Source organism: Apodemus sylvaticus, chromosome 11, assembly GCF_947179515.1.
Source record: "Apodemus sylvaticus chromosome 11, mApoSyl1.1, whole genome shotgun sequence".
NCBI classification, from domain to species: domain Eukaryota; kingdom Metazoa; phylum Chordata; class Mammalia; order Rodentia; family Muridae; genus Apodemus; species Apodemus sylvaticus.
The window spans coordinates 56,884,189-56,894,779 of NC_067482.1; the positions used below are offsets into that span (position 1 = coordinate 56,884,189).

The following is a 10,591-nucleotide window of genomic DNA, read 5'->3' on the forward strand; positions in this document are numbered from 1 at the left end:
CTATAGTATTAAGGACCTAGGGATCTGTATTCGGAAGAATCCCCATTTCTGGTTAACAAGGGCAGAAACCGTAAGCCGTAGCGCTGTGCTCTGTAACACCTTAACAACCCCACCCCCCAGGCAGCTCTCCCTACACATTGCTGGGCAAGGCTCCAAAGCTAAAAGGCACTAATTGCTTTTATATAAGGAGATAGGAATGCAGTCCCGTGTCCCTTAGTCCTGATGGTCTGCATTATCGGATCTGTTACCAAGCTAATTGATGGTGTCTCACACAGTTCAGGCTTCACTCTGAATAAAGCTGGGACAGTGACAGGCAGAGAGGAGAGGTAATAATTGGAGTTCTCTCTCTCTTTTCCATTCCGTGTGTGTGTGTGTGTGTGTGTGTGTGTGTGTGTGTCTGTATGTGTGTATGTGTGTGTGTCTGTGTGTGTGTGTGTGTCTGTATGTGTGTATGTGTGTGTGTCTGTGTCTGTATGTGTGTGTGTGTGTGTGTGTGCATGTGTGTGTGTAAGTGTGTGTGTGTCTGTATGTGTGTGTGTGCCTGTATGTGTGTGTGTGTGTGTGCATGTGTGTGTGTATGTGTATGTGTGTGTGTGTGTGTGTCTCGCTCTGTCCCCATTCTGGGAAGGGTTAATATGCAGCCAGGCTGCCTGTGCTCAGGGCCTCAGACTGGCCCAGGAGTGGGAGGGGTGGGCCTGGAAGGTGGAGTGGAGCGGGCTTGACTCGCTCGGGCTGCCTTTCCCCCCACAGGAGTGCCAATGCTTGCCCAGATGGTCTGAGAATGGTGAACTCAAGTTGCCTATAGGAATGGCTACAAAGCCCACACCTGGAAATCTCCCCTCCCTGCTCCTCCACGGCAGGTTGCACTTGGGAGACTCTATGATCATTAGAGGAGAGAGTCAGCAGTGAGCCACTCACCCGCTCGCCCGCCGGCACTGGGTAGAAAGCAGCAGGATGGATGTGGTCGACAGCCTTCTTATGAATGGGAGTAACATCACTCCCCCCTGTGAACTCGGGCTGGAAAATGAGACGCTTTTCTGCCTGGATCGACCTCAGCCTTCAAAAGGTGGGTGCCAGAGGCTATGATTAGAATTCAGAAAACTACGGAGTTAAGGGAGATATAGCAACAATAAGGCTAATTGAAATATGCATGCATTATGTGAGGTGTGTGTGTGTACAGAGTCCCTATGAGACAAAGCTAAATGAAGTTGTATGTTCAGAAGTTTGGATAAAAGAGTCAGAGAAATCTACAGTCAAATATTTTTATTGTTCCCACGGGAGAGTGGGGGACTCATGCACTCTCCGGAGACTTAGGGGTGTGGGGAGATGACAAAAGCATTGAAGAAACAGGGAGAACAGAGTGACAGGCGTGCAAGTCCCAACTTAGAAGCCTTACAGAAAAGGCACTGTCACAGGGCAGAGGTTGCTTTTTCTTAGGGGAAACCCAGCATGAAGAAGTATTTAAAGCAAAATAAATGTTTAGCCTCAGGGAAAGGAAGGCAGGCATATTCAGGAACATTGTCCTTAGGAAAAACTGCTTTCCTGAGGGATCTGTTAACATCCCGGCCTTTAAAAAGCAATTGAATGGCCCTGTTGCTTTCCTGGGCTTGTTTCTGTATGATAGAGCTAGTTCAGGAATACTTGGGTTCGGAGACGCATACCCCTGGGACACCCTCAGGAGCTGACCACTCCCTTGGGGGGGCCTAAGGTTTTTAACGTTCTGCCCTCTAAAACGCCCTCCCTCCAACTCTTTCCAGAGTGGCAGTCTGCAGTGCAGATTCTGCTGTACTCCTTGATATTCCTCCTCAGTGTGCTGGGGAACACGCTGGTCATAACGGTGCTGATTCGAAACAAGAGGATGCGGACGGTCACCAACATCTTCCTGCTGTCCCTAGCTGTCAGCGACCTCATGCTTTGCCTCTTTTGCATGCCGTTCAACCTCATCCCCAACCTGCTCAAGGATTTCATCTTTGGAAGTGCTGTGTGCAAGACCACCACCTACTTCATGGGTGAGTCCGGCAGGTGTCTGTTGACAGGGCGTATCCCACACCCTCCCTTTGTTAGCTCCTCAACAGTTCCAAAACTGGGTTCCAAAACACTAAGCACCTGGCTGTCTGGGCCTATGTGCAAGGAAGGACACAGGTGTTTTCTTCACAGCAGGCCAGTCTTCCTTATGCCAGGAAGTGTGTGTGTGTGTGTGTGTGTGTGTGCCAGAAGTTGATACAAAACCACAATGGAGATTGAGTAGGCTTGGCTTTTTGCAGAGGGACAAGAATTCACAGGTGACTTCAAGTTACTCCTACCTTTCTGGTGGCAGTATTCCTATTAACATTCAACTTGGGTCAGGATTTCTTGGAATGGAGAGGGTTTGTGGGATCCAAGCTCTTTAACAGTTGTGTTTCTTGTTCTGTGAGAAACGGACGCTATTTTAAACTATTTTATTGAAGTATAGCTTCTCTTCTCAGGATTCACTTTCCAGACTGTTTCCGTCAAAGTTTGGAGGCCAAGAGTGAGTGGTGTAGCATGTGTGTTTGTGTGTGTGTGTGTGTGTGTGTGTGTGTAATAAGAAGCTGAATATGTTCCTAGGTACCATGGATTATGGAGTAGCCCTGATTGGATGAGCTGTGTAGCTTGCTGCTTATATCAAACACAGTGATGGTTATAATAAAACCCTTAAACTGGGAAAAATAAACGAATATTAAAACAAAGCTATTTTTGGTGCTTTTCATGCACCAGGTGCTTTGTGGAGCGTTTTTACTTCCGTGATCTTGTCCCCCCAACCACGTGGTAAGTAACTGTCATTAAGTCTTCCCTGGCTTGCATGAGTGAGAAGCACAGCGACTGAGATTGGAACTTGGATTAGCAGGTGGTGGTGAGCACGGGCCTCAGTTTGCCAGCTGCTGTAGTTCCCCTAACCCTGGACAGAAACAAGTTCTTTGGTCCACTTTGTCTGCCATATTGCCTTATTCCTTGCCCATCCTCAGAGCCAACTAGAAGAGAGAGATGAGAAGTGTGTGTGTGTTTGTGCCTGTGTGTGTGTGTGTGTAAGGGGGTGTTTGGATGTTTTTGTTTGTTTGTTTGTTTGTTTGGAGACAAGGTTTCTCTGTGCAGCCCTGGCTGTTCCAGATTAAAGGCCACCACTGCTACCGCCGCCGCCACCGCCCGATGTTTGGATGTTTGGTTCTGACTGACCTGTATAAACAGACAGCACTGAATTGGGCTAGGGCAGTCTTCTGAGACCTGAAAGCTTTAAGAGTTTTAATTTTTCCCAGCTGAGTGAGGCAGATTCCAACACAAGACACAGGGCTGATGAATCCCTGACCCTTATGACCCAAGATAAGTAACCAGGAACATGTCCTCTGTCCAAGCCTCCTGATCATATTCTAAAGCCTAAAAAATGAGAAGGTTCCCTGTTAGACACTGAAGCGCTGCTGACAGCTCTTTACCTTCTGAGGCCCTCCCAGATGTTGTACAGGTACTGCGCCCCGCGTCTTAGCCGGAGCAGGAAGGAAAGTTCTCATAGTGCTCCCATCACCAGTGAATAGTCATACAGCTCTGAAGGCGTGGAACTGGTTGCTTTAAGGTGCCCAGTTCTGTGCTGTGTGAATTTTACCTCAGAACAGTTTTAATCGCCAAAATTAAATAGCAAAATAATTCTGGAATTGTTTAGAATGTCATAATAGCTTACTTTGTTGAAATTCACTGTTCTTCTTATTTGGCATTGGTTTTGGTTTTTGACTGTTTATTTTGGGCAGAGTTCTGAAGGAAGCTGTGACTGACCCGGAGAGTTGCTGTGTAGCTCAGGTTGGCAAGCCCCACCATGCCCCACCATGCCCCACCGGGGCTTTGCTGAATTTCTCATTCTGGTGATTTATATCCTACCCTCGATTTTGGAGTCTCTCCAATACTACTCCAACAACACTCATCAAATACTTAATTTTATGTGTGGGTTGGGGGTGGTGTGCTGGTTTGATTGGGGGTTTATAGTGACTGTGGACCCATTGCACAGAACAAATGCAGTGGGATTTAAAGCTAGCCTTCTAATTCTATGTTGTAGGCTTTTTAGGGTGAAGTCCAGTAAAACACAGTAAGTGATTTTACCAAAGGAAAGAAAAAGGGGGGGGGAAGGAAAGAAGGAAGGAAGGAAAGAAGGGAGGGAGGGAGGGGGAGGGAAGAAGAAAGGAAGGAAGGAAGAAAGGAAGGAAGGAAGGGGAAAAAGAGTTTTTACTTAATGGTTTTAGAATAAAATTGCCCATGGCTTTTAGGGAGTTACTGTCTCTCTGTCCTGGTAAGGAGTGGTGTTTTAGGATGACAAGCTTAGAAAGTCTGTTCCCAGATCTGTTGGTGAAGCTCCTTGGTGAGCAATGGTTCTTGGACCTAAAAGTTCTAAGGTGAGCTTTGCATAAGACATAGTCTGCACACACACACACACACAAAACACAGCCGGGAGCAGAGCCTTTCTTAGTATCTGTGGGAGGCTGCTGTAGAGTGTAATGCCTCCTGCTCTAACCAGGATACATGTTCACTTCCTAAACCACAGAGGCAGAAGGGCTGGAAAGACCCTGGTTCTCCCCACAGAGAAACGTTTAGATCACTCTAGAACCTTTCCTCTGTCACTGTTTTTGACTGGGCGTTTTGTTGTTGATGTTGTTTTTGGTTTTGGTTTTTTGTTGTTGTTGTTGTTTGTTTTTTCAAGAGATATTTTAAATTTAAGGATGTTTCCCTCTTTTAAATTGTGACTTCGAAATTTTTTAAAAGTCAGTTCTTCAGGCTCAGATCCCAGTGACCTTTGGCAACATAGAGTCCTGAAGAATTTCTGCCTTTTAATGTCAATTTGACCACAGGCTCCTGATCAAAATTAGAGCTCTTCCAAGGTTTCCAAAAAGCCCTTCTGTGGGATGGAAACTTATTTTTATCCCCTTGTTTATTAATTAATGAGTACCTTTAGTCCACGCTGGGGTTAGACTGCAACCAAAGCACAATAAACTTACCTGAAAATTGGCTATGTGATGTTTTGGCAAATACATATGTTTAACTGCCTTAAGTCCGGTTTTAGTACAAAGCGGGGACTAAATTGTCTTTTTAAAATGTACATAGCCTCTCTTTACCCTTTGAGCGTTCTCCTGCTATTCTAAACGGCAGCTCTGATACACTTAAGCTAATGTACAAACAAATTTTGGCATCAGCACCTGAGTACCGGCTTCTTTGTTCCTCCCAGGCACTTCCGTGAGTGTTTCCACTTTCAACCTGGTAGCCATCTCTCTGGAGAGATACGGAGCCATCTGCAGACCCCTACAATCCCGAGTCTGGCAAACAAAGTCCCATGCTTTGAAGGTCATCGCTGCCACCTGGTGCCTCTCCTTTACCATCATGACTCCGTACCCCATTTACAGCAACTTGGTGCCTTTTACTAAAAATAATAACCAGACGGCGAACATGTGCCGCTTCCTGTTGCCAAGTGACGCCATGCAGCAGTTCTGGTAAGGCAGAGTGCTTCGCTCCTCCTTTTCAGACCCAGCTAAGTCTAAGTTAGTGTTGTGCGGGACCGGAAAGCCTCGCCAGATGACTACGGGGCAGATACCCTAAAGGCCTTCTAAGGAGGGGGTCCTTTTTTGTTGTTTTATGTATTTATATAATGAAGTTTATTTGTCTTCTCTCTCACACACACACACACACCCTCCCCTCCCCCTCCATCTCTGGCTGAACCCTCTTTTCCCCCAACAAGTGCCCCTTCTATTTCCATGCCTTCTTTTTCTATGGGACCTACAGAGTTAAATTAGATCTTCTTGAGGCATTAAATAAGCAGTTATTTACTGGAACATGGACACCTTACGACTGGCTATACACCACTGAAGAAAATCCCACATCTCCCAACAACAGTTAGCTGCCGGCCTCACGGTCCACTTTGAGGAAGATTGTTCCAACCTCACCCTAGAATCACGATGGTGAGAATATACAGTGAGAAACCGAGACCCTAACTACCGTACTGTTATAGGCTCAGCGACGTTAGCACGTCCTTTTTGCAGATAAGGAAACTGTGGCTTAGCCACTGTTGCTTATGGGGCTACATGGTCTCCAGGGAGTTCAAACTGGTTGACTCACCGAGCTACGATTTTCAAACGAATTGATGAGAGAATTTAATGAAAAGATGGCACAAACGTGGGTTATATTTACTAATTATAGGGCTGTTTTAGAAGCCAGAACTAGACACTCAGAAGTGACTAAAAACCAAGATCATGTTCCGTTGCTTCCTTCCTTTTCATTCAACCAAGTAGCTTGAACACACAAAAATCAGCATTATACTGTGACCGAGAGGAATATACAAGACTTATCAAAACATGTCCACGTGCAATGAGAAAAGGCCCTGTTGCCGTTTGCCGCTGACAACTGTATGGTCTAAGCTGTAGCTTACACACAGCAGACTACAAAAGTGATTTAGGGGCCGGGCTCCTGGAGCAGGAGGCTGTGATGCCTCAACCATCAACTATGTTTAGACAAAGCATAGCTCAATCCTGCCAGGCACAAGACTTTGTGCACCAGCCAATCAGCTTCAAGGGGTGATGGAGAAGGGACACTTGGAGAGATGTGTGGGTAGCAACTGGCACATTTGGTAAACCTGAAAGGTTTTCCATGATTCTGATCGAAATGTTTAGTGGCTCCCATTGGAGGGTCAACAAATTGTGTGGCCTGATGCATGTGGTTGAGTCTCAAACCTCACCTCTCCCACTAGCTGTGTGGTTTTGGACACATTTAACCTCTCCAAGACTCAATATTCTCATCTCTAAGTGTTCAGATAATAGCAGCTATAAGAACCTGTTATCAAAGGTTCTTCTGTGAATTACGATGAGACATGTACGCAGAGAGCTTGGTCTCACCTGCAGTACACAGCACCAGTCCTCAAAGGATTGGAACTAATTTCATACTATCTCAACACCTTGGACATATATTCCACATACTCCTATTATTGTTTTAAAGATTTCATTATTTGTTTATTGTTCTTGTCATTCATTCTTGAAGCAGGGTCTCACTACATCACCCAGGCCAGTCTCAAGCTCTTAGACTAAAGCAATCCTCCTGCCTCAGCCTCCTGAATATCAAGAGCTTTAAGTACACACCGAATTCCTGGCTTTACTGTTAGCCTTTAACATGTTAGTTGCTTTGGGGCATAGAACAGTTCCATGTTTCTCCAATTTAATCAGTCTTTCAGAGACCCTTTAAAGAGTAAAAGAAACAAACAAGTTCTAATGACCAAACCTCCAGACCTGGGCTTTTTAAAGATGCCAAATGCCAGAAATTAGCGTGTCTGCTCAGACCAGCTCACCCTCGTCATTCCCGCGCATCAGAACACGAAGGTCCAGGGTTGCTGGTAATTAGATTTCTTTTAATTGTATTAGGCAAACATTCCTGTTACTCATCCTCTTTCTTATCCCCGGGATTGTGATGGTGGTGGCCTACGGATTGATCTCTCTGGAACTCTACCAAGGAATCAAATTTGATGCCAGCCAGAAGAAATCTGCTAAAGGTACTGATCTTTGGACTGGATGTTTATTCCAAAAGAACTTGAAGGCTTGCTTTTCAAGGTAACTGGATGTACTCAGGATATACGGAGCATATGCTGGAGTATTTCTTTTTGAGACTGTGGGTCACAAGGCAGTCAGCAGACCTAGGCTTTCCAAATCTACATGTATAAAAGGAGGAGATATTTCTTCTTGGTGGGGTCTTGAGTGGATCAAGAGAGACCATTCACACAGGAGACAGTGACACACAGAGGACCCTGTCCCTGAGGCTTACTGTCACATAGCATTAGTATAGAGCCCCTGGTGATTCTGTCCTGCACACTACATTAAGGGACGTCAGATCCCAGGCCTACAAGAGCAACTATTGTCTGCTCATTTCTCACCCTCTGCCTCTCATGCTCACCTCCCTCCTTCCGCAGCCCATGAACCTGTCCCCAACACCTGTGTTGACATAACTTTTTCCTTCTCACTGTTCCCCTCTCTCAGTTCCTCGATATGTAGATAACGCAGTCTCTCTGGCTTCTATTGACTTTCTCTCGTTACTTGGAGTCCTCACGATAAAAGTAATATCAAAACTCAGCAAGCAAACATGAAAGAAAGAACCTAGAAGAGTGTAAACATTTATTTTGTAATAAGTTTCAGCTTTGCAGCCTTTGTGTGTAGGATTCTATCACCACCATCACCACCACCACCACCATCCCCACCACCACCACCATCTCCACCACCACCACCACCACCACCACTACCACCACCATCTATACATGGTATATATTTCACAGAACTAGAGCAGACCAATACTAATATCAACCAGTACAGGCCAGGCTGCCTGTCCATTTCTCCAGTTCAAGTTCAGCTTGGCCTCCTGGACTTGGGGACTTGAACTTGGCTTTATGTCTTCTCTCTGGCATGACTTGTCCTAAATACTAAAATGATGTCACTTTCCCATGCAGAGAAGAGGCTGAGCGGCGGCGGTGGTGGCGGCAGCGGTGGTGGCAGCGGTGGTGGCGGTGGTGGCGGTGTTAGCCGCCGATATGAAGACAGTGATGGCTGTTACTTGCAGAAGTCCCGGCCGCCGAGGAAGCTGGAGCTGCAGCAGCTGTCTACCAGCAGCAGTGGTGGCAGAGTCAACCGGATCAGGAGCAGCAGTTCTGCTGCCAACCTGATAGCCAAGAAACGCGTGATCCGCATGCTCATGGTCATCGTGGTCCTCTTCTTCCTCTGCTGGATGCCCATCTTCAGTGCCAATGCCTGGCGGGCGTATGACACGGCTTCTGCCGAGAAACACCTCTCAGGGACCCCCATCTCCTTCATCCTCCTCCTCTCCTACACCTCCTCCTGCGTTAACCCCATCATCTATTGCTTCATGAACAAACGCTTCCGCCTGGGCTTCATGGCTACCTTCCCTTGTTGCCCGAATCCTGGTCCCGCAGGGGTGAGAGGAGAGGCAGGGGAGGAGGAGGACGGGAGGACCATAAGGGCATCACTGTCCAGATATTCCTACAGCCACATGAGCACCTCTGCCCCGCCCCCCTGAGGTGTACCTGGCCCACTGCAGCAGCAGCAAGGAGGAAGGGGAAGCGGGAGGGAAGGAGAAGGAAGACCCGTTTCTCATGAGGACTCTTCAATGTCTGCTCTTCACCCTTCACAAAGTTCCAGAAGGGACTCAAGGCTGGGGGGGGGGCATGAAAATGCTAAGACACCTTCCATAATGTTTGTCATGGGGGAAACCTTAGCAGGCCAGTGGTAGGAGCCCCCCCTCGACATGCTACAAATGTCTCTGCCAAGTCCATGTTCAAAATGGAGGTGTAGGCTTTGATGAGCTTTAGAATTTTCTGGAACACCCCAGGTGACGTCTCTCCATAGTAACACACTGCTCTGCTCTGCTCTGTTTTTTTCTGCTCCTGCGGAATTACGGTACTCCCCAGGGAACCCATGCCGACTTCTCACACATACGACACCCACACACCTTCTCGTGGCCACCAAGGACATGTGAAGCACACACACCTCCTCTGGCCACTTCTAGATATGGGAGTAGTCTGACAATTTTTTAAGCCTGAAGTTGGCCAAGTACACTCAGGCGCGTAAATTGAGGTCATCGTCTGAAAAACAAGGAGAATGTATCTAAAAGACAGGTTTTAGAATTTTTATTTCTACAAAGGAAAGAGTGTCAAGACCAGTAGCCAGAACTGCTTTCTGTCAGCAATGTCAAGCTACAGAAGGGAGGATGATCTGTACAGTGTAATCTCTCCTCTGTATCTAACCCTCACCACTGGGTTTTTTTTTTTTAACCTGAACTTAATTTCTTATGTTCACCTGTATTTCCTCCTTTCTAGAAACACCTCCAGGTAAGAAGGGAGGTGGTCATACCTGGGCAAGGCTGACATCATGTGCTGTCAATTCCCAAGGAAAACTGGCATGCTGGGACTCAGTTAATAAGTAGCTTTGAACGCCAAAACTATGTATACTTTTAAATACCATCGATGTAGCTCTTGTTAATTGGCTCAGTGTTTGTGTGAGAGAGTGTGTGTGTGTCTGTCTGTATGTGTGTGTAAACTGAACATATGGCTACATTATCTGTGTGTTAATAACTTATAAGTGGATATTGGAACTCAACAAGTGTTATCATTCTTCCATGAAAGTCAGAGTATTGTATGAGCTTCATTTCTTTGCAACATTGGAATTCTAAGAACTTGAAATAGAAATAAATAAGAAATAGAAATAAATTACACAATGAAAGACCGTTTCTAGATAGTGTATACTGATCCAGTGTACCAAACACACACATTGTCTCCCTCCCTCCTTTCCTTTTTTTTTTTCCTTGAACAGTATCGTCTTGTCTACTTAAAAGAAGTTAGTACGAACCTTTTCAACAGAAACAAGTTTGTGTGCACTTGGAAAGTAAAAGTGTGCAAAGAAAAAGATTCAAGGAAAGTGAGTTCGTTGCTATGAGCTGTCAATTATCCAAAGAGTGGGCATTCGTCTTCCCCTTGCCATGAGGCCGTAACCGTGCACGGATCCAGGCCCCACGCTCTCCACAGCCCGCAAACCTTTCTGTGGAAGAGGAAAACGGGAGT

At 46.3% G+C, this 10,591-nt stretch overlaps 1 protein-coding gene across 2 annotated transcripts; it reads left to right on the top strand.

The window, feature by feature from the left end:
* Positions 1 to 235: 235 nt before the first annotated feature.
* Cckar (cholecystokinin A receptor) lies at positions 236 to 10,253 on the top strand. Of its 2 annotated transcripts, XM_052199325.1 has the most exons (6): positions 236 to 326; positions 751 to 1,066; positions 1,758 to 2,009; positions 5,219 to 5,480; positions 7,395 to 7,522; positions 8,468 to 10,253. In XM_052199325.1, the coding sequence occupies exons 2-6, from the start codon at positions 955 to 957 to the stop codon at positions 9,049 to 9,051; spliced, it is 1,338 nt and encodes a 445-aa protein (XP_052055285.1). In that variant the 5' UTR covers positions 236 to 326; positions 751 to 954; the 3' UTR covers positions 9,052 to 10,253. The 2 variants fall into 2 exon arrangements, with proteins under 2 accessions (XP_052055285.1, XP_052055287.1); XM_052199327.1 differs by lacking the exon at positions 236 to 326 and having other exon boundaries at positions 992 to 1,066; positions 1,810 to 2,009.
* Positions 10,254 to 10,591: the final 338 nt, after the last annotated feature.

Coding starts and splice junctions, on each gene's coding strand:
- Cckar (XM_052199325.1), top strand. CDS start 955: ATGGATGTGGTCGACAGCCTTCTTATGAATGGGAGTAACATCACTCCC. Junction 2,010..5,218: donor GACCACCACCTACTTCATGG/GTGAGTCCGGCA, acceptor TGTTCCTCCCAG/GCACTTCCGTGAGTGTTTCC. Junction 5,481..7,394: donor GACGCCATGCAGCAGTTCTG/GTAAGGCAGAGT, acceptor TAATTGTATTAG/GCAAACATTCCTGTTACTCA.